Source organism: Oncorhynchus mykiss, chromosome 12 (assembly GCF_013265735.2).
Source record: "Oncorhynchus mykiss isolate Arlee chromosome 12, USDA_OmykA_1.1, whole genome shotgun sequence".
NCBI classification, from domain to species: domain Eukaryota; kingdom Metazoa; phylum Chordata; class Actinopteri; order Salmoniformes; family Salmonidae; genus Oncorhynchus; species Oncorhynchus mykiss.
The window spans coordinates 92106166-92134156 of record NC_048576.1 but is presented as its reverse complement, the minus strand read 5'-3'; the positions used below and the strand labels follow the sequence as shown (position 1 = coordinate 92134156).

General features: G+C 44.6%; 1 protein-coding gene across 1 annotated transcript; it reads right to left on the bottom strand.

The window, feature by feature from the left end:
- Positions 1 to 12: 12 nt before the first annotated feature.
- LOC100136244 (tissue inhibitor of metalloproteinase 2) lies at positions 13 to 20670 on the bottom strand. Its single transcript, NM_001124508.1, has 5 exons — positions 20304 to 20670; positions 3237 to 3337; positions 3022 to 3130; positions 722 to 846; positions 13 to 541 (listed from the first exon to the last, which is right to left on the bottom strand). Exons 1-5 carry the CDS (start codon positions 20431 to 20433, stop codon positions 344 to 346), a joined length of 663 nt encoding a protein of 220 aa, NP_001117980.1. The 5' UTR covers positions 20434 to 20670; the 3' UTR covers positions 13 to 343.
- Between the last annotated feature and the right edge of the window lie 7321 nt (positions 20671 to 27991).

The window sequence follows — 27991 nt, the reverse complement described above, 5'->3', positions numbered from 1 at the left end:
TGAAGCTCTATATTTGATTTGTAGTTTATTTTTATTGCACTTGTACAAGAAGTGACCAGTAAGCGCTTTTAGAGCGGTGAGGGGGTCAGAAAGTGCTGTTTTCTCCAGATTGTTGCTCTCTTGCATACGGACTATTTCCTGCAACCTGTCACCTGACCTCTCTATGTGACATCACAACTGGACAAGTCAATATGGGTCTTGTAATTCATTGATATTAACTACTTCACTGATTCATTTAATCATAATTATTTGGATTTGTAGCTTTGTGTACTTTTGTTTTTTCCATGTATTAATTGCAGACATCTTTAGTCACTCTGAACAGTAGGTGGATGGCCTGAAGAGTTTAGGGGTCTTCAATATCCAGGAACTCCTTCTTGGGTGGTGCTATCCCCCTGTACCAGGCACAGGACCCATCGCTCCTATTGATACAGGCAAAGTGTTGGGCCTGGGGACCGCTGTGGCTCTTTTCCATCACCCAGTCCGTCCACAGACACTCCTCTGGGGCGCTGATCGTACAGGGGATGGAAGTGCAGCGGATGATCTGTGGATCGGAGCAGAAAGAGAGAAAGACCAAGATCACCAACTGATCATTACCCCAATTCTCTAGCGTTTGCCAATGTGACCAGAGTAATATTTTTAAGAAAATGTGCTGTGTAAATATTGAACAAAACTGGTGTACTGTAATATTCCTATAATTCCCATCAAACACACCCACACACACCTTGCACTTGCAGCCACTCTCATAGCGTTGAGTCAAACTCTTCTTTTGTGTGGCACTCATGGCCTCCCAAGACTCAATAAAGTCACACAGTGTTACATGCATGGTTCCATCAGTCTCCAGCTTGCCTGCAGACAGAGGAGATAGTGAGTCTATGTCCCATAGAGAAAACATACTGATACAGACAGGAACACTGGAACTCTTCGAGTGGGTAACACTTTATAATAACTTGAATAAGCATTCATAAACTATTTATAACTAGTGTACATAAATACTTCAAATCAATTCATATTTCAATATTTATAAACATTTATAAGAATTATAAAATGGTTAATTCATAAGCATGTATAACATTTGTCATGATTCATTTAGAAATCTGCAGTTCCAACAATAACAAAGCAGACACCCCGCCACGGTTTTGGTAAAAAGCTGAGGGATGGGGCTGAAGAAACGTACCCTCAAATTCATAGACAGAGCTATAGATGCAAACACTGACCATGCATGTGATTAAAATGAAAACAAGCTTGTATTTTGGGTTCTGATGGGGTACAACAGTTGAACTAAAGACATTACTAATATACAAGCTATATTCTTCAAGAATCAATGGGTATACATCATTAATTTAAAAACAAACCTTTATTTAAAAAAAAGTTATTATAAATGAAAACCTGAAGTTGTACCAAAATGTATTGTTCTAAAGCACTTGTTTTCTCATACAGCATGCAGTCAGTAGGATGGTCAGTAGGATGGTCAGTGGGATGGTCAGTGGGATGGTCAGTGGGATGGTCAGTAGGATGGTCAGTGGGATGGTCAGTGGGATGGTCAGTAGGATGGTCAGTGGGATGGTCAGTAGGATGGTCAGTAGGATGGTCAGTGGGATGGTCAGTGGGATGGTCAGTGGGATGGTCAGTAGGATGGTCAGTGGGATGGTCAGTGGGATGGTCAGTAGGGTGGTCAGTAGGATGGTCAGTGGGATGGTCAGTAGGGTGGTCAGTGGGATGGTCAGTGGGATGGTCAGTGGGATGGTCAGTAGGATGGTCAGTGGGATGGTCAGTAGGATGGTCAGTAGGATGGTCAGTGGGATGGTCAGTAGAATGGTCAGGTAGAATGGTCAGTGGGATGGTCAGTAGGATGGTCAGTAGAATGGTCAGTAGGATGGTCAGTAGAATGGTCAGTGGGATGGTCAGTGGGATGCAGTCACTGGGATGGTCAGTAGGATGGTCAGTGGGATGGTCAGTGGGATGCAGTCAGTGGGATGGTCAGTAGGATGGTCAGTAGGATGGTCAGTGGGATGCAGTCAGTGGGATGGTCAGTGGGATGGTCAGTGGGATGGTCAGTAGGATGGTCAGTGGGATGGTCAGTGGGATGGTCAGTAGGATGGTCAGTAGGATGGTCAGTGGGATGGTCAGTGGGATGGTCAGTAGGGTGGTCAGTAGGATGGTCAGTGGGATGGTCAGTAGGGTGGTCAGTAGGATGGTCAGTGGGATGGTCAGTGGGATGGTCAGTAGGATGGTCAGTAGGATGGTCAGTGGGATGGTCAGTAGGATGGTCAGTGGGATGGTCAGTGGGATGGTCAGTAGGGTGGTCAGTAGGATGGTCAGTGGGATGGTCAGTGGGATGGTCAGTACGATGGTCAGTGGGATGGTCAGTGGGATGCAGTCAGTGGGATGCTCAGTAGGATGGTCAGTGGGATGGTCAGTAGGATGGTCAGTAGGATGGTCAGTAGGATGGTCAGTAGGATGGTCAGTGGGATGGTCAGTGGGATGGTCAGTAGGATGGTCAGTGGGATGGTCAGTAGGATGGTCAGTAGGATGGTCAGTGGGATGGTCAGTGGGATGCAGTCAGTAGGATGGTCAGTGGGATGGTCAGTGGGATGGTCAATAGGATGGTCAGTAGGATGGTCAGTAGGATGGTCAGTGGGATGGTCAGTGGGATGGTCAGTAGGATGGTCAGTAAGATGGTCAGTGGGATGGTCAGTGGGATGCAGTCAGTAGGATGGTCAGTAGGATGCAGTCAGTGGGATGGTCAGTAGGATGGTCAGGAGGATGGTCAGTGGGATGCAGTCAGTAGGATGGTCAGTAGGATGCAATCAGTGGGATGGTCAGTAGGATGGTCAGTAGGATGGTCAGTGGGATGCAGTCAGTAGGATGGTCAGTAGGATGCAATCAGTGGGATGGTCAGTGGGATGGTCAATAGGATGGTCAGTGGGATGCAGTCAGTAGGATGGTCATAATGCTGTAAGCATTTCTTGGTAGTTGAACCAGTGCTGGCAATAGATCTTGGTAACATAGTGAGAACCGCACCTGTGAAGAGATACTCCTTGTTGCCGTTGGTTTCCAGAGTAACGCCACAAACGGCTGAGGAGGGTGCAGTGAAGATGGCGTCGATATCCCGGTCAGGACCTTTAAACATCTGTCCAATCACAAGGAGAGGAAGAGAAGGATCTATCAAACATGTCCATATGCAGGTCTGAACTTCGCTGACTGCAGAAAGCACTTAATAAAAAGTCTGATCATACCTTGATCTGTTTGATGTCGTACTTGATCCTCTTGATGGTGTTGCCATAGACGTCATTACCAGCCTCAACCACTTTCTTTCCAACCACCTTGGCCCTGATCACTAGAAGAGCGGAAGAGAGGGAGACATGTTTTAACTCTACTGAAATAATCTATTTCCGTTTTACTGGTCAGTCAGACACTGACGGTTTAAGGGCGTTATGGGATGGAAGAGAACAACAGTAAAATGCTTTATAGACCCACGTTTTTACCGTCTGTTCAGACTGTGCATAAGTTTAGACTGTTTGGGTGTAACATATTGGCTAGGTTTGCTCCAAAACAGATGAAAGTCCGTTTTCCCTCCTGGTCCTAGATTCCTCGCTCTGGTCGTTTGCTTCTCCTTTAACAACATTCCTGGTTTAACTATGTTGTCCTGCCTTTAATTCAACACTCCTGGTTTAACTATGTTGTCCTGCCTTTAATTCAACACTCCTGGTTTAACTATGCTGCCCTGTCTTTAATTCAATACTCCTGGTTTAACTATGTTGCCCTGTCTTTAATTCAACACTCCTGGTTTAACTATGCTGCCCTGTCTTTAATTCAACACTCCTGGTTTAACTATGTTGCCCTGTCTGGTCTGCAGATGGTTCAGGTTCCAACCAGGTGCTGGTAGGAAGACTGAGGCACACTCCTGGTTTAACTATGTTGCCCTGTCTTTAATTCAACACGCCTGGTTTAACTATGTTGCCCTGTCTTTAATTCAACACTCCTGGTTTAACTATGTTGCCCTGTCTTTAATTCAACACGCCTGGTTTAACTATGTTGCCCTGTCTGGTCTGCAGATGGTTCAGGTGCCAACCATGTGCTGGTAGGAAGACTGAGGCACACTCCTGGTTTAACTATGTTGCCCTGTCTGGTCTGCAGATGGTTCAGGTGCCAACCAGGTGCTGGTAGGAAGACTGAGGCACATGAGTGTTTCATCAGCTGTAATCTGAGAGAGGAATGTGCCTGGCCTGCTCTGAGGAAGCTAGTCAGCAATCTTTTGGAAAACTTAACCAGAATGCAAGCATGCGCACAGGAAATCAGTCACACACTGGACGTTGTCACACACTGTCGGGCCCAGGCCCCTCCTCCCGAGCCCTCCGCCCATCAGTCTGGGTAGAAGGTGCTGACAGCGACACAAACCAGCCTCTCTTTTCTTCTTTCTCCTCATTTCACTCTGATTCAGGAGATTTTTAAAGGATTTGTTGTTGGACAAGGAAGGAAGAAATAGGCAGAAAGGTTGGAGTGGAAAAACATGGTCCTTGCCAAACAGATGAACTTCCTCTGTAACGATGTTAAGTTCCCTCTATTCCACAACTGTCTGTCATCATTAGGACCAGTACACCACAGAGATGTACTTGTTGCTTTATCACTGGAATTACAGTTTGTTTTTGTTTTGCAGACATCCTGATCCAATGAAATTACAGGAGACTGGGTTTGTTTCTAATAGCTGTACCAGCTACTTAAAGGGGACACTACACTCCGTTGTCAGAGTTTGCCAGAGGTTTACAGACCTTAAGATGGCTCCACATCCCCTACAATCGGTTCGGCAGAGCCAACTATGCCTCAACCAAAAATTAATTGAAAAGATAAGCACCACAAATACAGAAATTATATGGTGCTCATCTTTTCCATTCATTCGGGATTGTGGCATGTGGCTGTATCTACACAATACATAGCCTGGGATGTGTATTTATGGATCTACACAATATATAGCCTGGGATGTGTATTTGTGGGTCTACACAATATATAGCCTGGGATGTGTATTTATGGATCTACACAATATATAGCCTGGGATGTGTATTTATGGATCGACACAATATATAGCCTGGGATGTGTATTTATGGATCTACACAATATATAGCCTGGGAGGTGTATTTATGCATCTGCACAATACATAGTCTGGGATGTGTATTTATGGATCTACACAATACATAGCCTGGGATGTGTATTTATGGATCTACACAATACATAGCCTGGGATGTGTATTTATGGATCTACACAATATATAGCCTGGGACGTGTATTTGTGGATCTACACAATACATAGCCTGGGACGTGTATTTGTGGGTCTACACAATATATAGCCTGGGATGTGTATTTATGGATCTACACATTATATAGCCTTGGATGTGTATTTATGGATCGACACAATATATAGCCTGGGATGTGTATTTATGGATCTACACATTATATAGCCTGGGAGGTGGACTTTCCTCAACACAAGATCCCTTTTGAGATAAAAAATAAATAGATCTGACAAACTTAGACTTTAGAGTGTAATATCCCTTTAATATGAACATCTCTTCTATTGGTTTTTAAAACCAGAACTGTACCACTGCCTAGCAACAAACAAAGGGCAGTGTGGAAAACGCTGCTATGAATGAAAGATGAGGTTCACCTCAGTGCAGTCCAGCCCTAGCTGCATTCAGCTGTGAATCAGACTGGAGACTAATGTCAAACAGATGTTTACTTTGAGTTCAGTCGTCCAATTCCCCAAGGTGGCGACCGCAGGTACGGCTAAGAACAGTCTTTTAGGGAATTTATACTTTGTCTAAGAAGTATGAAGCATGTGCCTTAATTGGATTACAATACGGCCCGAGAAAAACATTTCCTTTTAAGGTTTTACAGAGTCAAACTGTTGACAGGGAGAACGGAGAGGGAGGGACAAAAGACAACGAGAGAGAGAGAGAGAATACTAGGAGATAGGATGTTGAGAGTGATGGAGGAATGTAGAATATCTCCAGGCAGGGAAACAGAGTTAAGGAGTGGCAGGAATAGCAATCATTCTGCAGTTGTGGAATCATCCTCATCACCATTTCATGTGTTTAGAAAGAGACAGGCCAGCAATAGCAATACCATATGCTAGCAGTGACATTCAGATAGAGAGGAGAGAGACAGGGGGAGAGATAGACAGGGGGAGAGAGAGACATGGGGAGAGAGAGACATGGGGAGAGAGAGACAGGGGAAGAGAGAGAGAGCGCGCAAGAGAGAAGCCAACAGGATCGACAGAGAGGGAGAAGTCAACTAAGATCAAGTTCATAGTCAGGAAAAAGCACTAAACTCTACCCAAGCTGCATGGTTTGCTGTGTGCATCAGAACAGCTCTGAGAGGGCAGCCCTCGCAGTCATTCAGACACTAACCACTGGGAACACACTGTTTGAATCAACATGGTTTCCTCATCCTTTCAATTAAATGACATTGAACCAACGTGGAATAGAGATTGAATTGACGTCTGGGCCCAGTGGGTAAGGTCTACACACAGTCTCACTATAGTCTACACACAGTCTCACTATAGTCTACACACAGTCTCACTATAGTCTACACACAGTCTCACTATAGTCTACACACAGTCTCACTATAGTCTACACACAGTCTCACTATAGTCTACACACAGTCTCACTATAGTCTACACACAGTCTCACTATAGTCTACACACAGTCTCACTATAGTCTACACACAGTAGTGGAACAAGTACCAAATTGTCATACTTGAGTAAAAGTAAAGATACCTTAAAAGAAAATGACTCAAGTAAAAGTGAAAGTCACCCAGTAAAACACTACTTGAGTAAAAAGTACATTATTTTCTTTAGGAATGTAGTGAAATAAAAGTAAAAGTAGTCAAAAATATAAATAGTAAAGTAAAGTACAGAAAACTACATAAGTATTACTTTAAAGTATTTTTACTTATGTACTTTACACAACAGTCTCACTATAGTCTACAAACAGTCTCACTATAGTCTACAAACAGTCTCACTATAGTCTACACACAGTCTCACTATAGTCTACACACAGTCTCACTATAGTCTACACGCAGTCTCACTATAGTCTACAAACAGTCTCACTATAGTCTACACACAGTCTCACTATAGTCTACACACAGTCTCACTATAGTCTACACACAGTCTCACTATAGTCTACACACAGTCTCACTATAGTCTACAAACAGTCTCAGACGGAAGCACAGAGCACCTTTTCTCTGAGGCCACACACACACACACACACACACACACACACACAACACCAAACATGCCCAGGGGACCCCACAGTACTGCACTGAGTGATCCTTGCAGAATGATCCTCACGCACACACACTCCCTCTTTCCCTCTGTGTTCCACACTCTGCCATTCTGAAACACACAGCTGCTAGTGTTACAGCCCCATGGACAACCAGTGTAGGGAAACCCTCCTGCTCCTCCAGGGGGATTGGTGGTCATCCCCTTGACCGGAGTGTGCAGAAACAATCCTCACTGGCTGAGCAGGAATCAGACACCGGACACTTCTGATTCCCTCCGATGGTAAAGAAAGTCAGGTGGAATGTTCCAAAGGCACCAAGCAAGGATATATCGACTGACTGGACTGTGGAGTGGCACAGTTGTGCTGCGTCACTTGGATTGGTGGACAATGCTGTCGGTCTGAAATGTACTGTGAAACTAGTCTGCTCTTGGAAATGAGAGCTGGGTTCTGTGTACATGGCTAATACAGTACTCTCCTCATGTAATATCATTTTGTCATTTGGTATTTCCTTTTGAAAATACACTAACCTGATTGGATCGTGACGTGTAATGTCCCTCTCCATTGATCCTGCGCAGATCATGAGTCCTACCATTTCCCCATTTCAACTCCTAACACCATCCGATTTTCCAATCACCAAACCTACGAAGAATTGACTGAGAAAGTCCAGAAACAAACTAATACATGTAATCTTCCTCAGGTTTAAATCCAAATGGTTTAACCTCTAGCTGCCACATGTATGTCTAATAGTGGGGATAAAAACACACGTCCTGTCTGAATGACCGGATGGTTACCAGCAGCCATCAGATTCATTACACTATAGAGCTGCTGGAACAGTGGGGCTGCTTTTGGACGTCTTACTGTGGTTGTATGTGCCCCTTTAGGGCCATTTGAGGCTGTGTTTGGTTGACACACTATATCAGTGTAATTGGATGGGAGATGTGATGCATGTTACACAGTCTGCTCTCATTGGCCCTGTGCCATAACAACAGTGTACACTGTGTAGTCAACAAACACCATGCTCTGCCTGGCCCCCAAGGTGAGCCGAAATGAGGTACCACCATGCTGGAAGGGGGGGGGGGGGGGGGGGGTACAGGCAGCACAGTATGGATGGACACTGAAAAGGGCACTCAAAAAATAGGACTTAAACAAGGCCTTGATAAAGCCTGTTGACAGATGTTCAAGGAGGGTAGATTTACCAGGAAGTGGCTCATCATAAACCAACTCCTTGTTCACTCTGACTGTCCCCCCTAAACTGAGTTAAAGGGTAACACTTTACAATACTGTTACGGGTTTATAAAGGATTTATAATCATATTAATTGTTGACAGTCAATTAAACATTTTACAAGTCATTAAAAAGTTAGAACTCCTTGATTAAAATTGTGAGACAATCATTCAAAAAAAGCAACACAAAGGGAACACTCAATTATGGCTCTGGAAAAATCTGACATTTGTTTTAAGATTCCAGTTACCCATTCAGTGTTACATTGTAAAACAGCATTTCCAAAACTCTTTCCATTTCAAGTTCATTTGTAATCTATGGGAAGGCTAAACTACTCATCCTAGTAACTTTTCCAGACTACTATGCAACTCCACCCTGCAGAGGTGCAACCTGGGAGAGTCCACTGAATGATGATTATGACTAACATGGAGTGTGTGGTGTGTGTTCATTTCTAACCAGAGTTGCACACCAGTTGATTTGCGCTCGGTCTCAAGATAAAATCATTGTAGGAAATGACAATGTTGCCTGAAAACAGTTGACCACAGATAAAATCATTATAGGAAATGCCAATGTTTACTAGAAACAAGATAACCAAAGGCTGTGAAAAGACAAGAATAATTATCTGGCAGGCTGCAACAAGATCAGGAGTGGTTGTGGAACAGAGTGTACTTTCTTTCACAAGCAACAAACAGACTAGTTGGGATACTTGCTTGGTCATCAGCAAACATTTTAGAACAATATGCAGATGGGAAAATGTCCATGCTTGTCATTTAATTGTAGAGGAGGAGAAGGGTTCTGGTTCAGCCAGCGGCCGACAACTCCTGCTCTCTATTCCTGCTCTCTATTCCTGCCCTCTATTCCTGCCCTCTATTCCTGCTCTCTATTCCTGCTCTCTATTCCTGCCCTCTATTCCTGCCCTCTATTCCTGCTCTCTATTCCTGCTCTCTATTCCTGCTCTCTATTCCTGCCCTCTATTCCCGCCCTCTATTCCTGCCCTCTATTCCTGCTCTCTATTCCTGCTCTCTATTCCTGCCCTCTATTCCTGCCCTCTATTCCTGCTCTCTATTCCTGCTCTCTATTCCTGCCCTCTATTCCTGCTCTCTATTCCTGCTCTCTATTCCTGCTCTCTATTCCTGCTCTCTATTCCTGCTCTCTATTCCTGCCCTCTATTCCCGCCCTCTATTCCTGCCCTCTATTCCTGCTCTCTATTCCTGCTCTCTATTCCTGCCCTCTATTCCTGCCCTCTATTCCTGCCCTCTATTCCTGCCCTCTATTCCTGCCCTCTATTCCTGCTCTCTATTCCTGCTCTCTATTCCTGCCCTCTAAAGACTAACAAGACAGGCACTTCAGTGGGATCCACAGGGTTGGACATCGAGGAAGACATTGAGAAGAACCAATGAAGAAGGGATGAAGAGGGTAGGAACTAGGATTCACCTGGAATGAAGTTAAGGAAACTGATCTGAACTGGGTTTGCTGGAGATACACTGTTGAGGCTCTTTGCTCCACTAGGAGCTAAAATGATTAGGTCAAATCAAAAGAAAGACAGTAAATTACCATTTAGCAGATGCTAAATCCTCATTCCACATACAGTATACCATTTAGCAGACTCTTTTATCCAATCTAATCCTCATTCCATATACAGTATACCATTTAGCAGACTCTTTTACCCAATCTAATCCTCATTCCATATACAGTATACCATTTAGCAGACTATTTTATCCAATCTAAACCTCATTCCATATACAGTATACCATTTAGCAGACTCTTTTATCCAATCTAAACCTCATTCCATATACAGTATACCATTTAGCAGACGCTTTTATCCAATCTAATCCTTATTCCATATGCAGTATACCATTTAGCAGACACTTTTATCCAATCTAATCCTTATTCCATATACAGTATACCATTTAGCAGATGCTTTTATCCAAAGCGACTCAGTCATGTACCCATACATGTATTACGTATGGGTTGTTCTGATAATCGAACCCACTATCCTGATGTTGCAATCGCCATGCTCTACCAACTGAGCTTGCTCCCTCCGCAGCAATGCCAAATTCATCAATCCACTCAAACCAAACAATTAGCTCTCACGTCAAGTGTTCCCCATTGTGTCCCTCAATCATTTTGGAGAATCTACTAGGAATGAAATCTAATGGTTGTCCATAAACTCAACAGGAACTGTCCTCAGGGAATTGTGTGTTGCATGTCATCACACCTCTTCACTAACTGAAATATAAAACCATAAATCTGGTTTATGGTACATTTCTCTGAAACGTCACGTATAGCTGCTCATGTTGTAGTGCTGCCAAAGACCCTCAACCGTCCTGTCTTATCATACTGCACAGGACAGACTGCATCAGTCCTCATCCGTCCTGTCTTACCATACTGCACAGGACAGACTGCATCAGTCCTCATCCGTCCTGTCTTATCATACTGCACAGGACAGACTGCATCAGTCCTCATCCGTCCTGTCTTATCATACTGCACAGGACAGACTGCATCAGTCCTCATCCGTCCTGTCTTACCATACTGCACAGGACAGACTGCATCAGACCTCAACCGTCCTGTCTTACCATACTACACAGGACAGACTGCATCAGACCTCATCCGTCCTGTCTTATCATACTGCACAGGACAGACTGCATCAGACCTCAACCGTCCTGTCTTATCATACTGCACAGGACAGACTGCATCAGTCCTCATCCGTCCTGTCTTATCATACTGCACAGGACAGACTGCATCAGTCCTCATCCGTTCTGTCTTACCATACTGCACAGGACAGACTGCATCAGACCTCAACCGTCCTGTCTTACCATACTGCACAGGACAGACTGCATCAGTCCTCATCCGTCCTGTCTTACCATACTACACAGGACAGACTGTATCAGTCCTCATCCGTCCTGTCTTACCATACTACACAGGACAGACTGCATCAGACCTCATCCGTCCTGTCTTACCATACTGCACAGGACAGACTGTTTCAGTCCTCATCCGTCCTGTCTTACCATACTACACAGGACAGACTGCATCAGTCCTCATCCGTCCTGTCTTACCATACTACACAGGACAGACTGCATCAGTCCTCATCCGTCCTGTCTTACCATACTACACAGGACAGACTGCATCAGTCCTCATCCGTCCTGTCTTACCATTCTACACAGGACAGACTGCATCAGTCCTCATCCGTCCTGTCTTACCATACTACACAGGACAGACTGCATCAGTCCTCATCCGTCCTGTCTTACCATACTACACAGGACAAACTGCATCAGTCCTCATCCGTCCTGTCTTAACATACTACACAGGACAGACTGTATCAGTCCTCATCCGTCCTGTCTTACCATACTACACAGGACAGACTGTATCAGTCCTCATCCGTCCTGTCTTACCATACTACACAGGACAGACTGTATCAGTGCTTGAAGTAGAATGAAAAGGTGCCGGTCCGCTTTAATTTTCACAATGCCGGTATTCATGTTTTACAGCGACTAACCTAGAGGTGTCGATACTCAGGCAGTTCAATTCTGGTAAAGTGCTGGTAAGCCTGATGAACACTGGCCCAATTCAAGCACTCGTCTGCGTTAGCTATCCGCTCAAGACTTCAAAAGCATGGAAATATCATCTCACTTAGTAGAATGAACAACCGTTAGCCAACCTATCCACGTGATAAACAAACAGCCCAGCCAAACCCTGAGTACATAAGGAGCTGTTGTGATGTCAAAGCTGGCGCAGATTTTTGCTTTGGACAGAAAAGGATGTGGTTTTAATGGTATCGTCTGTTGACACAGCTTGCAGCAGGGCCTGTCTTCAGAGCAGAAACCAGTCAGCCTACTTTTTTCAGATCCCAAAAGGTTTGCATTCCTTTTCCCAAAATGTCTCCATAGGTACACATCCCTCCAACTAGAAGCAATACGAGGCAGTGGACTGCTTGGTCAAATGCATGACTGACATAACATCTGATCGTCGAGCGGCATCGAAGGGCTCCGTAACCAGTCAGTCCTGACGGGAGGATTTCAATTAATGTGGATGGAAATGGATTTGTTTCTGGTCAATCCCTTCTCATCATTGAATAAACTGTCTGGAGATGCCAATTAGAAGAAGACTTCCAGTATATTCAGTACATGGTGTTGTTATCGCAGTAGTCCACAAGGCGCGAACAGGATATCAAGGTCATACGCTTCAGTACATGGTGTTGTTATCGCAGTAGTCCAGGAGCGAACAGGATATCAAGGTCATACGCTTCAGTACATGGTGTTATCGCAGTAGTCAAGGAGCGAACAGGATATCAAGGCCATACGCTTCAGTACATGGTGTTGTTATCGCAGTAGTCCAGGAGCGAACAGGATATCAAGGTCATACGCTTCAGTACATGGTGTTATCGCAGTAGTCAAGGCGCGAACAGGATATCAAGGTCATACGCTTCAGTACATGGTGTTGTTATCGCAGTAGTCCAGGAGCGAACAGGATATCAAGGTCATACGCTTCAGTACATGGTGTTATCGCAGTAGTCCAGGAGCGAACAGGATATCAAGGTCATACGCTTCAGTACATGGTGTTATCGCAGTAGTCAAGGAGCGAACAGGATATCAAGGTCATACGCTTCAGTACATGGTGTTGTTATCGCAGTAGTCCACAAGGAGCGAACAGGATATCAAGGTCATACGCTTCAGTACATGGTGTTGTTATCGCAGTAGTCCAGGAGCTAACAGGATATCAAGGTCATACGCTTCAGTACATGGTGTTGTTATCGCAGTAGTCCAGGAGCTAACAGGATATCAAGGTCATACGCTTCAGTACATGTCAGACAGACAAGGAAATACCCCACCCCTGGGATTGACTGTACACCTCTGCCTAAAGACAACGCAAGGTACCAAGTGGCCTTGGGGGTCTAGCTACAGAACACACACCTACCAGTGTCAGCATGGGTGCAAATGTCACCTGCTGCCTGTGACATTAGTGATGGGCGGGGTCGATACAGTTACATACCGGGATACCATTTTTTTATGATATATCGCGTCGTTTTGACTATATCGCAATATTATTTTTGCGCTAGTTGGCTGTACTTGCACCAAAACACCAGTGTTTTCAGCACTTTTATTTCCATGACTGATCAAACCTCGTTTTCTCACGGCTCTCTCTTGTCCCTCTGCAGAAGACAAATGGTGAGCAATATTTTTGGAGCATCAAAACACAATAAAATCACAGTATCGAATTGCAATGCATACAGAATTGTGAAAATCGCAAAACATATGGTATCGGCACCTAAGTATGGTGATAATATTGTATCACGACGTCCCTGGCAATTCCCAGCCCTGTGCGACACACTCGCTTCCCATCTTTCCTGTCCTCTGTCCAATAGAAGACAAATACTGAAGCTCCTTTAAAGAAAGTGACCGAAGCTGCCGTCCCTCCTCTTGCCTGCCACCCCACCACACCAACCTACAATGGACCACACGGAAACTAGGTTGACAGAGTGTCATTCATGCCAGTCACCTCTACTGAGAGGGCAGGAGGTCCCAACTTGAACCTCTTGCGTTAAGAAATGCGATGTATCCTGAAGACAGGGACCAGCACCAAACTAGTACACCAGGCCAAATGAGGTCAACTCTGAAGCAGGCCAAGGATTTACTTCATCAGAATGGTTTGTGTATAAAAATACCCCTTCATCATAGCTTAGCCCGTTAATGGCATCGGGAAAATTACAAAGAATATTGTCTGGTTTTCACTGGTGAACATCGACCAAAGAATTTCCAGAGATTAAAAGTCCTTCCAGAGGTTATGGGTTTACACAGCTGGATTTTAAAAGGCAGTGTGTGCCAGAGACTTTCTCAACAGGTTCAGATGCTTGGTCGTGCTCTTCATTGGCCCTCGATTTCGTCATTTCCATCAGACGGGATGACAAGGCCATTGCAATGTCACCACGTTGCCAACTTCAAGGCATCGTTGTGCAATAGCAAAGCAAACAGTGTCCAGTGTTCACATACTAGAAACCCATTCTGACCATGGTTTGTGCATTTCACAGCATAGTTGGGGTCAATTCGGTTTCAATCCAGTCAATTCATGAAGTAAACTAAAAGTACTAATCTTCCTCAAATTGGAATTTCAGTTTACTTTTTGATTTGACTGAATGGAAATAGGATTGACTCCAACCCTGATTCACAGCCTTTTAGAGTCAATGAAATGAAAGTGCAATGAAAAGACCGTTGACCTTAAACCTAAACCTTATTCTGCTGCACTAATCTCATAAACAGGATTGTGTTTCTACATCAAACGAGCAAAAGGACAACATAGGAATAAAGTGGGACTCCCAATCCCTATGGGACTCCCAATCACGACTGGATGTGATACAGCCTGGATTTGAACCAGAGACTGTAATGATGCCTCTTGCACTGAGATGTAGTGCCTTAGACCACTAGATTTGGGAGCCTAGGGGCTACAGTCCATTACAGATTACAAAGGAAGACCCAGGAGTGATCTGCCCAACTATGCCTCTCTACCAGACTAACTCAACGCATCTAACACACGCTTCGACAATAACCACACCATGCCATGCGTGAGGGCCCAGAGGACTGGGGGATCTCGCTCTCCGAGGTCGACTTGAATAAGGTCTTTAATCAAAATATATTTCATATTTGAGATTCTTCAAAGTAGCCAGCTTTGCACACTTTATGCTGCTACTACTCTGTTTATCATACATCCTGATGCCTAGTCACCTGACCCCTATACATATCTACCTCTATCCCTCCAGTATCCCTGCACATTGGACGTATGGTATTGGAACTGACTCTGTATATACTGTACTGCAGCTTCTTACTTTCTCATGTTCATCTTATTTCAGTGTGTTTCTGTTCTACCCTGTTATTTTTAGTACTACCTTGATACTGAATACTGCATTGTTGGGTTTAGAGCTCGCAAGAAAGGCATTTCACTGTCCTTGTGCACATGCTATTAAAACGTGAAACTCTACGAGCTCTGGTGCCATTGCAACCTACAGCAGAGAAACGGTGGAATAAGTAGAATAAGTAAACTGCTGTATATATACACCACAGGCTGAGCCAGCTCACAACCATGAAGAAAGTCCCTAAAAAAACAGTATATAAACATCAAGACAAGCCGGTCACTGTTTAGAGATTCTCGTTAGCATAAGTTAGTTATGTAAAGACAAGTAACCCAAACAGGCAGTGGTCTGTACCTGATCAAATCAGAAGAGAAAGAGGCCCAGAAACAGATCCTCGTCAGGGGAAACCAAAGGTTTGGCCTAATATGACTAAATCAAATACAATTTGATCAAATACTATTTTATTGGTCGCAGACACATGTTTAGCAGATGTTATTGCGGGTGTACTGAAATGCTTGTGTTCCCAGCTCCAACCGTGCAATAATATCTAACAATTCACAACAATACACACAGATCTAAAGGTAAAAGGAATATTAGGATGAGCAATGTGTGAGTGGAATTGATTAAAATACAGTAGAAGTAGTGGGATTCCCTGGTTCTTTAAAGAACATATACAGTCATTAGCCTTCAGGCCGGACGTGGTGCTGTAGTACATTCTTAGAAAAAGAAAAGTGCTATCTAGAACCTAAAAGGGTTCTTCGGCTGTCCCCATAGGAGAACCCTTTGAAGAACCCCTTTTGGTTCCAGGTAGAACCTTTTTGGGTTCCAAATAGAACCCTTCCCACAGAGAGTTTTACATGGAACCCAAAAGGGTTCAACCTGGAACCAAAAAGGGTTCTCCTATGTGGACAACCGAAGAAACCTTTTGGAATCCTTTTTTCATGAACGTGAGCGACCCTGCCTGGACCTCACACCAAAGCCCATGTTTCCCAGATTCCATTTGCCACACAGGCTAGCAGTAGTAACTATACAGTAGTAATAGTGGCTGCAGTGGAAGGCATCTATCATCTGTAGTTGTTGTTCTGGTGGTTTAGGCTGGACCAGGGTAGAACCCGTCCAGGGTTCTAGAGTTCTTAATTCCACTCTTTTACCTTTAGATCTGTGTGTATTGTTGTGAATTGTTAGATATTATTGCACTGTTGGAGCTGGGAACACAAGCATTTCGCTACACCCGCAATAACATCTGCAAAACATGTGTATGCTACCAATAAAAGGTGATTTGATTTGATAGAGTAGAAGGTCCCAGAATAACAGTTCTCAGTCACAACACAGTGGATTGTGCTACTCGACTCCTAACATCTTGCCTGTTCATGGTACACTTTGATGACCAATACAATGATCTGGCCAGAGAACCATCCATAGTAGAGCTCACAACAAACAGTATTTACCCACAATGCAGTACACAAGCTTTGTTTATTCGTATCTGCCTGTATGGATGTTAACATCACAACAGCAATGACAGCACCTTTGAAAGAACAGATGACTTTAAATGGATACATTTCAATCATATTTTGACCTTGTTAAATCCACTATGAGCCAGGCATAGGTCAGTCACATTCCACAGAATTAACAACTATCCTGTGTTTATTTCACAAGGACAGACGCTGGAATATTCTTAGCTGATTGTGTTTGAGAATATCTCCCTTCATGTGACCCCAAGGTGATTTAAATGATCTGGAGAAGAACATGGGTCTGAGTGTCTGGTACAGTAGCTGCTGCTATAAGACTACTCTATAGAGGGTACAGTGTCTGGTACAGTAGCTGCTGCTATAAGACTACTCTATAGAGGGTACAGTGTCTGGTACAGTAGCTGCTGCTATAAGACTACTCTATAGAGGGCACAGTGTCTGGTACAGTAGCTGCTGATATAAGACTACTCTATAGAGGGTACAGTGTCTGGTACAGTAGCTGCTGCTATAAGACTACTCTATAGAGGGCACAGTGTCTGGTACAGTAGCTGCTGATATAAGACTACTCTATAGAGGGTACAGTAGCTGCTGATATAAGACTACTCTATAGAGGGCACAGTGTCTGGTACAGTAGCTGCTGCTATAAGACTACTCTATAGAGGGCACAGTGTCTGGTACAGTAGCTGCTGCTATAAGACTACTCTATAGAGGGTACAGTAGCTGCTGCTATAAGACTACTCTATAGAGGGCACAGTGTCTGGTACAGTAGCTGCTGCTATAAGACTACTCTATAGAGGGCACAGTGTCTGGTACAGTAGCTGCTGCTATAAGACTACTCTATAGAGGGTACAGTAGCTGCTGATATAAGACTACTCTATAGAGGGCACAGTGTCTGGTACAGTAGCTGCTGCTATAAGACTACTCTATAGAGGGTACAGTGTCTGGTACAGTAGCTGCTGCTATAAGACTACTCTATAGAGGGCACAGTGTCTGGTACAGTAGCTGCTGCTATAAGACTACTCTATAGAGGGCACAGTGTCTGGTACAGTAGCTGCTGCTATAAGACTACTCTGTAGAGGGCACAGTGTCTGGTACAGTAGCTGCTGCTATAAGACTACTCTGTAGAGGGCACAGTGTCTGGTACAGTAGCTGCTGCTATAAGACTACTCTATAGAGGGCACAGTGTCTGGTACAGTAGCTGCTGCTATAAGACTACTCTATAGAGGGTACAGTGTCTGGTACAGTAGCTGCTGATATAAGACTACTCTATAGAGGGTACAGTAGCTGCTGATATAAGACTACTCTATAGAGGGTACAGTAGCTGCTCCTATAAGACTACTCTGTAGAGGGAACAGTGTCTGGTACAGTAGCTGCTGCTATAAGACTACTCTGTAGAGGGCACAGTGTCTGGTACAGTAGCTGCTGATATAAGACTACTCTATAGAGGGTACAGTAGCTGCTGATATAAGACTACTCTATAGAGGGTACAGTAGCTGCTGATATAAGACTACTCTATAGAGGGTACAGTAGCTGCTCCTATAAGACTACTCTGTAGAGGGCACAGTGTCTGGTACAGTAGCTGCTGCTATAAGACTACTCTGTAGAGGGCACAGTGTCTGGTACAGTAGCTGCTGATATAAGACTACTCTATAGAGGGTACAGTAGCTGCTGATATAAGACTACTCTATAGAGGGTACAGTAGCTGCTGATATAAGACTACTCTATAGAGGGTACAGTAGCTGCTGATATAAGACTACTCTATAGAGGGTACAGTAGCTGCTGCTATAAGACTACTCTATAGAGGGTACAGTAGCTGCTGATATAAGACTACTCTATAGAGGGTACAGTAGCTGCTGATATAAGACTACTCTATAGAGGGTACAGTAGCTGCTGATATAAGACTACTCTATAAAGGGTACAGTAGCTGCTGCTATAAGACTACTCTATAGAGGGTACAGTAGCTGCTGATATAAGACTACTCTATAAAGGGTACAGTAGCTGCTGCTATAAGACTACTCTATAGAGGGTACAGTAGCTGCTGATATAAGACTACTCTATAGAGGGTACAGTAGCTGCTGATATAAGACTACTCTATAGCGGGTACAGTAGCTGCTGCTATAAGACTACTCTATAGAGGGTACAGTAGCTGCTGATATAAGACTACTCTATAGAGGGTACAGTAGCTGCTGATATAAGACTACTCTATAGAGGGTACAGTAGCTGCTGATATAAGACTACTCTATAGAGGGTACAGTAGCTGCTGATATAAGACTACTCTATAGAGGGTACAGTAGCTGCTGATATAAGACTACTCTATAGAGGGTACAGTAGCTGCTGATATAAGACTACTCTATAGAGGGTACAGTAGCTGCTGATATAAGACTACTCTATAGAGGGTACAGTAGCTGCTGCTATAAGACTACTCTATAGAGGGTACAGTAGCTGCTGATATAAGACTACTCTATAGAGGGTACAGTAGCTGCTGCTATAAGACTACTCTATAGAGGGTACAGTAGCTGCTGATATAAGACTACTCTATAGAGGGTACAGTAGCTGCTGATATAAGACTACTCTATAGAGGGTACAGTAGCTGCTGATATAAGACTACTCTATAGAGGGTACAGTAGCTGCTGATATAAGACTACTCTATAGAGGGTACAGTAGCTGCTGATATAAGACTACTCTATAGAGGGTACAGTAGCTGCTGATATAAGACTACTCTATAGAGGGTACAGTAGCTGCTGATATAAGACTACTCTATAGAGGGTACAGTAGCTGCTGATATAAGACTACTCTAGAGCATCAGTGGGACAGGAAGATGAAAAAGGAGAGAGGGGGGGGGGTTGATTGGTTCTCTCTGTAAAATGTAAAGTATGTGAAGTATTGGATAATTTCATGTTGAATTGAACATTTGTTTTGAAGCAACGTGCTGTGTGTGTACGTGTGTGGGGTGTGAGAGAGAGGTCCACCCATCACCATTCCCTCTTGTATTCTCAGTATGTTGCAAATAAAGCAGGCCATCCATCTTAAATAGTGAAACAAATGAACTGTCAAAGATAATTGATATAACCTACCACTATTATTTGATTTTCATAATAGTACACCAAGAAGTCTACACTACAACTGAGTGCCTTGGGCTCAATGTAGGAAAATGTGAATTTTACATTTTGGTGTATATCATTTAGCTTTTGGACAAATAACAATTAATCCGAAGGCATACTGTAGGCCTATAGCAACATAGAACACTGGGCAGCTATCCAGGAACAGGGTTTGAGAACCCTGGCTGTAGCCAGTTTTACTGTTGCCTACTTAATTATACAAATAATTGTGTGAGAATACGTAAATATAGGCCTAATGATCATGGCATGAAAATTATACAAAGTTACAACGACCACAGACAATTCAGTATGATGCGCAAAAATGTGTAGTAGCCTATCTTGATACAGTGTAGTAGCATATCTATCAACATGTGAAGAGAAACAAATGTTGCCAAAATTGCTTACCGACGTCTGCATTGCAAAAAGCCTGTTGAGGATGCGCAGGGGAGCAACTGCAAGCTTCTGCGATGTCTTCCACCCGCCAGAGGAACAGAACGACCAGAGTAATGAAACAACTGCTTATGGACCAAGTCATTTTGGAAACGAATTATTATACTGTCGACTGTATAGAAAAATCTATCAATCTATCGCGTGGAGGGAAAATGTTTACCCCACGGCAGCTAAAGAACAGAAACACAAATATATATTCAGTCCCAAGCTTTTCAGGTCGTGAAGTCGATTGTTTCGCCAAATATCACAAAAGGATCGCACTAATGAAAGTGTGACATGTAAACTACACTAGAACATTGCCCTTTCCCTTCTAGACTGTTCCAGACTGACAGACACCTAGAGATCTGTTTTCCTTGCCTTTTATGGTGGGCTGTGAGCTCCTCCCCCAGTCAGGACCAAACCAGTGGCAGGCAGGCTGAGCATTCTATAAAACAGCAGATTAATGTTGAATGAGCTCTAGTAACAATGAGGTTGCTTTTCATCAACAGGCTAGGCTTACATAATGTGTCTAAGAGTCTAGCCGACATTATGTATATCTTTATATGTAGGCTATGAAGTCTCAGTTTCCATACCTTATGTATCCTCATGGCATTATCTAAATATGTGACTTGAGTAAAGGTTGGATTTAGGCCTAGGCTACTCCTAAATAACAAGTCACTAATTCCAAATATGTACTATCTGATGTCTACAACCTTTTAAAATAGCGCCTGCTCTTGTCATGTGATTTTCTATAAGCATTTATCCACAACCGATGGCCAACTTTGCTGTACTTTTTCCCAAGTTCAAATATCTCTCAGTGTGCTTCCACATCCCTGTGTTGTTACTGTATAGTGAGTAACAACACAGCCCTGTATAGTGAATGTAATGTGGACATTGTGTGTCTGGGAGCAATTTCAGTAGCTAATAGGAAACCCAAGACATCACAGTACACAAGGAAATACCAGTACACAGAGAGAAAGAGAGAGATATTTATCTTGATTTATTTTCCCTTTTGTACTATTTGTACTATTTGCAGATCATTATAAAACTGTACATAGCCATAATATGACATTTGAAATGTGTCTATTCCTTTGAAACTTGTGAGTGTCATGTTTACTGTTAATGTTTGATTGATTATTTCACATTTGTTTATTATCTATGGCACTTGCTATGACAATGTAAACATATGTTTCCCATGCCCATAAAGCCCTTTGAATTTAATTTAATTAAGAAATAAAGATAGAGAGAGAGAGACAGAGAGAGAGAGAGAGAGACAGAGAGAGACAGAGAGAGAGAGAGAGACACAGAGAGAGAGAGAGAGAGACAGAGAGAGAGAGAGAGAGAGAGAGAGAGAGAGAATAGAGGCGTAGGGGGAGGAGGGATGACATCATCCCATTAAACGTAATAGATTCAATCTGGTGGCGATTCCCCTAACGTAAGCTACCCAAACCCCTGCTTCTTTCCCTGCTCCCTGGCTTCCTGCTGAATGAAACATAATGCTATAGTCAGATATATTCAGGCATTTAGCATCCCCCTACTCCCATGCACAACAATGGAAAAACTTATTCACCAATGGCTGCTTGTAACACCAGCTCAGGAAGTTAAGGGGACTTGGAGAATTGGGGTTTGTGGCCTCCAGACCCTGTTTTGTGCTGTTTCTGGCCTGGGAGTGGTGTGTGTGTGTGTGTGTGTGTGTGTGTGTGTGTGTGTGTGTGTGTGTGTGTGTGTGTGTGTGTGTGTGTGTGTGTGGATAACATGGAGATAATGGTGTGTTGTAATAGGGGAAAGGAGGAATAAGGAAGAGAGGAGAGTTGTGGTTGGAGCGTGAGTCACTCACGTCTCACTCTCCATCTCTCTCTCTCTCTCTCTCTGACATCATCTTTGGCGCCCATCCGCTGTTCCTCTGGGTTCCATATTTCCACTCTTTTGCGCATTGAACATTTTTGCTTGGTTGCTTTTCCACAGCTCTGTGCTGCCTGCCGGCTACCCCATGCCCATATAAAAAAGAGAAAGAGAGAGAGGACAGCTCCCAGCCTCTTAAATTAACTGTCTTCCAGTCAGTTGCCACTACACACTTGCTTCACAGCCAAGTCCAAATATATGTCTGTACTGCCTTGCCATTGCCAACTCTGACAGTACACACAGATCTGGGATCAAGGCTAAAGGCCTCACCCATGAGATCGAGAATATATGTGGTACTTCAGTAGTTCACTATGAAGCAATAGTTAACATAGAATTTCAGCTTTAGCCACAAATAAATAATCTCTGGTCATGGTCATTAGGACAGGAAAACTATATCAGTGGAAAGATTTCCCACACTGCCCATCCCATACTTCCACCATTGTGATTCATAGTTCATACACCCTGTTGTTGATTTGTTTACATCTCAGGCATAGTGATGCACTTCACTGAAGTAGAGTCTAATGTTTGGCCATGGAAGGTGGCTTCTCATCATCAAGACTAACTGGATGCATCTTTTGGATGGATTGGTGTTAAGAGTTATAGAAAGTAGGCATGGGCAGTAGAGGTAACTACTGTATGGGCACTACTGGGTGTGGGACGAGAAGGAGGAAGAGGAGGAAGAGGAGGAGGAAAAGGAGAAGGAGGAGAAGGAGGAGGAGGAAAATAAGGAGAAGGAGGTGGAAAGAAGGAGGAGGAGGAGGAGGAGGAGAAGGAGGAAAAGAAGGAGAAGGTGGTGGAAAGAAGGAGGAGGAGGAGGAGAAGGAGGAGGAGGAAAAGAAGGAGAAGGAGAAGGAGGTGGAAAGAAGGAGGAGGAGGAGGAGGAAAAGGAGGAGGAGGAGGAGGAGGAGAAGGAGGAAAATAAGGAGAAGGAGGAGGAAAATCTTGGAAAGTTTGGAAGTCACCTATCAGTGGGAATGGAAGCTTTTCCCTTCTGTTCTAATCTATTGGAAATTGTCTGCTCTCCTTGTTTGCTTTTCACAGAAACGTTTTGTAACCAAAAACGTCAGTCCCCACCTACTAAGAACTGAATCATATCACATTTCATTAAGATCTTTGTTTCAAAAGGACATTTCTCATTAGACAACACAGCTCCACCCTGTTCACTTCCCATCAAGCACTGGGATGTCATAACCAGCTTTCTCTTAATGCGTTACATCTGCCTATTGACGTCTTTATCCTCCTGTTATTGTAAGGGTGGGTTAGACGTTGAAATGACCATTTCCTCTTTTACTGGTCACAAGCTGCTTGGTAGCTGGGTGTAGGCCTTTCATTTCACAATCAAAGAATGAGGATTGGGACAGCTTTCCCTGGAGGTGGACAGTGAACCTGACCTTTAGGCAGTGATGACCTTGCATCAAGAAGATGCAGCTGAGTCAGAACGTGCCAAGGATGTTGGGGGGTTGGGGTTGGAGCCCATTTTGCCATGTGAATTGTCTTAAATCGGCGCAGCCTGCTCCGGGACGTCTCCCTGCTGGCTTGGGAAAAACCTTGGCTCTCTCCACCGTTCCCTCTGAGTACCAGGACTTACGGGAGGTTTTCAACTCTGCCTCGGGGGCGACTTTATTCTCTGTCGGGTCCGGAGACAAAAGTGATGGAAGGGTGTATTGAGGACTCTCACTGCAGGGATTATGCGTTCATCTTTCTCCCCCGCTGGCGCAGGGTTCTTCTTCTGCGTCCGTGTATCGACTACTGGGGCCTCAATGACATTACGGTTAAAAAACGTTACCCGCTGCCACTCATCTCCTCAGCTTTTGAGCCTCTCATCTTCTCCAAGTTGGACCTTCGGAACACCTACCATCTGGTTTGGATACAGGAAGGAGACAAATGGAAGACTGCCTTTAACACGGCTAGCGGGCACTACGTGTACCTGGTGATGCCGTTCGGTTAGACCAACACTCCCGTTCCAGGCTGTGGTCAATGATGTGCTCCGAGACATGTTGAACCGATTTGTGTTTGTCTATCTCAACAACATCCTCATTTATCCAGGCGTCTCCTGGAGAACCAGCTTTGGAGAAGGTGGAGAAATGAGTTCCATCGCTCCACCTTCTCCTTCCTAGGATATGTCATCGATGCAGGGAATATTCAGATGGACCCTGACAAGGTGAGAGCAGTGGTGAATTGGCCTCAACCCACATCTAGAGTGCAGCTGGAATGTTTCCTGGGGTTTGACATTTTAATCCGTTGTTTCGTCCGGGGTTATAGAACCCTTGCTTCCCCTTCTCTTCCCTCACCTCTCCCAAGGTTCCGTTCATATGGTCTCCAGCAGCTGACCGGGTGTTCTCAGACCTCAAGCAGCAATTCACTACAGCCCCTATCTTAATCCATCTGGACCCATCCCGTCAGTTGGTGGTGGAAGTGGACGTAGCAGACGTCAGAGTGGGGGCTGTCCTGTCCCTGCATTCTACCCAGGACCAGAAGCTGCATCCCTGCGCCTTCCTTTCCCATCGTCTTAACCCCTGCTGAGAGGAACTATGATGTGATATATCGCAAATTACTTGCTGTCAAGATGGCATTGGAGGAGTGGAGGCACTGGTTAGAAGGGGCGGAACAGCCATTCTTGGTGTGGATGGACCATGAGAACCTGGAATATGTCTGCAATGCCAAGAGTCTCAACTCCAGGCAGGAGAGATGGGCCCTGTTATTCACTCATTTTCATTTCACTATCTCCTACCGCCTGGGGTCCAAGAATGTGAAGCCTGACGCACTCTCACATCGGTACAGCCCCGCCACTACACCATCGGACCCTGAAACCATCCTCCCTACTTTCTGTCTAGCGGCTGCTATCACCTGGGGAATCAAGAGTCTGGTCCGCAAGGCACAGTGTTCCTAGCTGGACCCCGGGGAAGCCCGGCTAACCAGATGTTTGTCCCGGCCTCTGCCCGTGCCCCTGTTCTGGAATGGGCACATTCCCTCGAGACTCACCTGTCATCCTGGCTCCCGTCGTCTCTTGACTTTCGCCCGACAAAGTTTTTGGTGGCCCACCATGGTTCCTGACGTCTCTGCGTTTGTTGCTGCCTGTACTGTGTGTGGGCAGAGCAAGACTCTGCGGCAAGCTCCGGCTGGCCTCCTTCAACCACTCCCTGTCCCTCACTGCCCCTGGTCCCATATATCCTTGGACTTCATCACGGGCCTCCCTCCGTCAGATGTCAACACATCCATCCGTACGGTGGTGGACAGGCTTTCCAAAGCCGCCCATTTTATTCCCCTTCCTATGTCTCCCTCAGCTAAGGAGACCGCCCAGCTCACGGTGTAGCACATCTTCCAGATTCATGGACTGCCGGTCGACATGGTCTCCAATCGCGGTCCTCAGTTCTCGTCACGGTTCTGGAAGGCATTGGGTCAACAGCAGCCTTCATCCCCAGTCTAACAGCCAGTCAGAGCGAGCCAATCAGGACCTGGAGACGACTCTTCAGTTCCTCATCTCCACCAATCCCACCACCTGGAGCCAGCAACTCGGATGTTCGTCCCAGATGTTTGTCCAACGTTGTTGCCGTACCTGGAAGAGAGCCCGGGCCACTTTTCTCAAGACCACCTCCAGGTATCGACGACAGGCAGACCACCACCGGACCCCTGCTCCCCGCTACCGTCTTTAGCAGAGGGTATGGCTGTCCACTCGGGATCTGTCCTTCCGGGTGGAGTCCCGCAAACTTTCCCCCCGTTTTATTGGACCTTTCCCCATCTCTAAGGTCCTTAGCCCCTCTGCTGTTCATCTTCTGTTGCCCCACACTCTCCGTATACATCCCACTTTCCATGTATCTAGAATTAAACCTCTGTCTCACAGGCCTTTGTCTCCTGTTTCCAGGCCCACCCCTCTCCCCCCGTCTCATTGACGGCCATCCGGCATACATGGTGAGAATCCTCCTGGGCAGGGGATTCCAGTACCTGGTTGACTGGGAGGGTTATGGCACAGGAGGAGAGGTGTTGGGTCCCAGCTAGGAACATCCTGGACCCAGCCCTCATCACTGAGTTCTGCTTCCAGCACCCCGGTCAACCAGGTATGTGGCCCGGTGGGACGCCAGGTGAAGCCCCTAGAGGAGGGGTACTAACACACCCTGATCTGTTTCACATGTCTTGTGCTTGTCTCCACCCCCCACCAGGTGTCTCCCATTTGTCCCTGTTATCTCCTGTGTATTTATACCTGTGTTTAATGTTTGTCTGTTGCCAGTTCGTCTTGTCCCGTCAAGTCCTACCAGCGTGTTCCTGTGTTTCCTGTGCTCTAGTTTTTCTTAGTCTTCCCAGTTCTGACCTTTCTGCCTTTTCTGACCCTGATCCTACCTGCCGTCCTGTACCTGCCTGACTGATTTGGATTACACCTCTTTACCTGCCTTGACATACCTTTTTGCCTGCCCTTTGAACTATAATAAACTCTGAGACTTGTACTATCTGCGTCCTGCATCTGGGTGTTAGCCTGAGCCCTGATATGGGCAGAGGTATATAGAAAACGGATTGGTCTACACCAGCTTAAAGTGACGAGGCAGATGCTGACTACCCAAAGAAGAAATTCAAATGTAATCATTATGTTCCTCATTTAGAGTAATCCAATGGATTACGTTACCAATGACTTTTATTGTTATATAATGTGTGATCAGTAATTGATTACATTTATACAAGTAATCTGTCCAGCCCTAATTAGTACTTGCTGAAAGTATACTGTGGTCTCTACATGTATTTGGACAGTGAAGCCAAAAATGTTTGTTTGTACATGAACAGCCTATGATTCTGTGAGGGAGAGTTTGCTGATATAGATTTAGTTGTGTTCGTTATATGTGTTTGTACAGTGGGTGCGAATAGCCAGTTAACATTATTGATACACATTATTGTAAACTTTTCTCTCACTTCCTGGGAACATTAATGTGACAAGATATGATTCCCAATAAATCAGTTATGGTCATGTGTGTCCTGAAAGTGGTCATTGTGATTTAGAAAAAAACAATGGAAATTTATTTGTAAATTTTTTACAACGCAATTCTACCCGAATTCCAGTACAGCCCTTGGCCAGTATTTATTCAACATCTCAGTGTAGGAATGCTGATCTAGGATCAGATCCCCCAGTCTCTGTAAGCTATTTCACTACCATCTAAAAATACAAAACTGATACTAGATCAGCACTTCTTCTCTGAGATGATTTATGAATATGGGCCTTGGTCCTATAGTCTAGACACTTACTGTGATATAGTACGTGTGTAGGAGTGGGGAGTTTGTGTTTGCCGAATATTCCAGCAGTATTTCCTCACCTCTTCTGGGAAAGAATTCCAGGAATTATTTTAAAGATTGGTATCTTTGGTTCGAGGAAGTCATACAGTGGGGCAAAAAAGTATTTAGTCAGCCACCAATTGTGCAAGTTCTCCCACTTAAAAAGATGAGAGAGGCCTGTAATTTTCATCATAGGTACACTTCAACTATGACAGACAAAATGAGGGGAAAAATCCAGAAAATCACATTGTAGGATTTTTAATGAATTTATTTGCAAATTATGGTGGAAAGAAGTATTTAGTCACCTACAAACAAGCAAGATTTCTGGCTCCCACAGACCTGTAACTTCTTCTTTAAGAGGCTCCTCTGTCCTCCACTCGTTACCTGCATTAATGGCACCTGTTTGAACTTGTTATCAGTATAAAAGACACCTGTCCACAACCTCAAACAGTCACACTCCAAATTCCACTATGGCCAAGACCAAAGAGCTGTCAAAGGACACCAGAAAC

Excerpts from the sequence above, each read along its gene's own strand:
- LOC100136244 (NM_001124508.1), bottom strand. The coding sequence starts at position 20,433 with ATGACTTGGTCCATAAGCAGTTGTTTCATTACTCTGGTCGTTCTGTTC. Across the intron at positions 3,131-3,236 it reads ACGACATCAAACAGATCAAG|ATGTTTAAAGGTCCTGACCG; the intron begins GTATGATCAGAC and ends GTGATTGGACAG. Across the intron at positions 847-3,021 it reads CAAGGAGTATCTCTTCACAG|GCAAGCTGGAGACTGATGGA; the intron begins GTGCGGTTCTCA and ends CTCTGTCTGCAG.